Source organism: Cryptotermes secundus, unplaced genomic scaffold (genome assembly GCF_002891405.2).
Source record: "Cryptotermes secundus unplaced genomic scaffold, Csec_1.0 scaffold300, whole genome shotgun sequence".
NCBI lineage: Eukaryota > Metazoa > Arthropoda > Insecta > Blattodea > Kalotermitidae > Cryptotermes > Cryptotermes secundus.
Genome location: NW_019731220.1, coordinates 573,171 through 574,793, shown reverse-complemented (window position 1 = coordinate 574,793; position 1,623 = coordinate 573,171). Strand labels below are relative to the sequence as shown.

General features: G+C 43.5%; 1 protein-coding gene across 1 annotated transcript in view; it reads left to right on the top strand.

Moving 5' to 3' along the window:
• The window catches only part of LOC111866446 (N-alpha-acetyltransferase 10-like), a 3,135-nt gene extending 2,107 nt beyond the window's left edge, over positions 1-1,028 (top strand). Inside the window, exon 3 of the mRNA XM_023855416.1 lies at positions 941-1,028. Within this exon, the coding sequence (XP_023711184.1) occupies positions 941-1,028 (88 nt within the window). The remainder of the gene's footprint in view (positions 1-940) is intronic.
• The last annotated feature ends 595 nt before the right edge of the window (positions 1,029-1,623 follow it).

Sequence of the window (1,623 nt, the reverse complement as noted above, 5' to 3'; positions counted from 1 at the left end):
ATATCCTGAATTAGTAGTAGTTTACTGAAGCGTCGCCGATAAAATCGTAGATTATGAATGAGATCTGATTAATTTGCCATGGTTACAATGTTACTTAGTTTCAGAGCGAGGATCCGTGAGACAGCAAAGCCTGGAGGCACAGGTACTGCCATCTTGTGCACGACCTGGGAACTAATGTTCAGTTCCGAGAGAAATTGCCTTAAACACTGCTACAAATAAAGCAAGAAGGTGAATGGCAGGGTGGAATGGATGAGTTGATTATATGTTATTGCCTGGGACAGGGTTCTGAGTTTCTGGAGGCAGAAGGAAATTAGTTTGCTGTTCTATAAATACGCCACGTTTGTGAACCGGGTCGCGCACAAAAAACCGGCTGGTCAGCCGACCCATCTAGTTTCTGGTCGCATCGAAATCTCTGAGTCATCATCTCAGTTCGAGACGTCAGCCGGGGACCATGTTTGCTCTGTCGATTTCTAAGAGTTTAGAGAAACATTGGCGTGTGAAACAACTGTTTAAAAGTTCGTTATTCTCATTTCATTTCCTTGGAGAATTCACAATGTAAAATTGCAGAAATTCGCCTGTCGCCTTCGTCATGTCCACTGTATGTCCGCATAACACCGCTTAAAGGATATTTATGAAATTTTGTATTATATGTGAGTTTTGAAAAAGCTTATTAATACATATAAAATTTTCGTTAAAATCGGACAAGAACAGTAGCATCATGTTCTTACAAATCATTGGTAATTTTCTGCCAGATTGCACGGCAGTCATTTCCCAGAAGGCCGTAATACTGTTATATCAAGTTTCTTATCCGATAAATCCTCATTTCGGAGCCCTGAAAGTCCATTCCCTATAGCGAATAGGTTATGGGCTGGACAGCCGATGAAACGAGGCTGTATTCCTGGTAGGAGCAATAGATTATTCTGTTCTCAACAACACTCAGGATGACCCTGGGCTCCATGTTGTCCACTACACACTGGGACCTGGAGGCTGTTTTGAAGGGGCTGAAGAGACAGGGTCGTGATGTTTAACTGCAACGTGTGTCGAGATTAAGAATGTTTGGAACCATACCTTCACTTCCCCATACATCTTCGTGTCATGACGCGTGATAAAGTAGAGAGTTCCTTACATCGCCCTTGGTGGTAGAGATTAATTTCACAGACCACTGACCTTGTGGGAACGGGAGTTCGAGAAGATTCCTAGGGGCTGAATCTTGTTACCTTGTTCTTGTTCTTGTTGCTTTTGTCGTCGTTTATGGTCTTACGTTCCTGATGGCAGGAATCCTGGGTTAACTAACTCCATGGAGCTGAGCCCTTCTTGAGGACCTGTCAGTTGCGCAGCCACTCAGGAATTTCCCAATATTTTATGGAACCCGAAAGTTCATGGCCGTGTTCACAAGAGCCTGCCACTGATCCCTATCCTGAGTCAGATAAATCCAGTCCATATCAACCAATTCTATCGCTCTAAGATCCATCTTAACATTATCCTCCCACCTACGTATAGGTGTTCATAGTGGTCTATTTCCTTTTGGCCTTACCACCAAAATCTTACATGCATTCCCCTTCTACCCCATGCATGCTACATGCCCTGTTCATCTCATCCTCCTCGACTTGATCATTCTAGTTA